The following is a 603-nucleotide window of genomic DNA, read 5'->3' as shown; positions in this document are numbered from 1 at the left end:
GCCTTGGCATCGAGCCGGGCACCACGCGGGGGGAGCCCAGCTTGGGGGATCAAGGGAAATGCCCGGGGAAGAGCAAGCGCCGGCCGGCAGCAGGGCGAGCCGCCGGCATCGCCACACGGGAACCAGCCTGCTGGGACAGGGCTGGGGCTGGGGGATGCCCCACAGGCCACCTGGTCCCGGCACAGCGAGAAGGGGAAACTGAGGCACAGAGGGAGGGTCAGGCAAAGACAAGCAAAGGTGGGGGCAGGTGTGTTGCTGCCCGAGGAACAGGAGCGGGGCACACCCACCGATCATGCCGAAGATGCCGAGGATGGAGGGGGCAAAGATGACCAAGAGGTTGATGAAGGTCAGCAGAACCACGGCGATGGTGACATGGCGGATCCAGCTGAAGTCCTTCCCTTGGAACAACATCTGCTGGATGGCCCGGCGCACCTGGGGACAGGGACAGGCTGTCACACCACATCCTTGGAGCCAGGGCCCATCCTATCTCCTGTCCCTGCAGTCCTGCCAGTCCCTGTCATCCCTGCCCTGTCCCCATGGCACTGCTGGTCCCTGTCACCCCTCCCAACCCTGTCTCCATGGCCCTGTCAGTCCCCATCTCTC

The 603-nt window shown here is 65.2% G+C and overlaps 1 protein-coding gene across 1 annotated transcript in view; it reads right to left on the bottom strand.

The window, feature by feature from the left end:
- Positions 1-287: 287 nt before the first annotated feature.
- The window catches only part of SLC38A3 (solute carrier family 38, member 3), a gene marked incomplete at its 3' end in the record, with an annotated part of 4,546 nt that continues 4,230 nt past the window's right edge, over positions 288-603 (bottom strand). Inside the window, exon 11 of the mRNA XM_010148309.1 lies at positions 288-432. Coding sequence (XP_010146611.1) covers positions 288-432 — 145 coding nt within the window. The remainder of the gene's footprint in view (positions 433-603) is intronic.

Source organism: Eurypyga helias, unplaced genomic scaffold (assembly GCF_000690775.1).
Source record: "Eurypyga helias isolate BGI_N326 unplaced genomic scaffold, ASM69077v1 scaffold38393, whole genome shotgun sequence".
Lineage (NCBI taxonomy): Eukaryota > Metazoa > Chordata > Aves > Eurypygiformes > Eurypygidae > Eurypyga > Eurypyga helias.
This window is presented reverse-complemented; position numbering and strand designations above follow the sequence as displayed.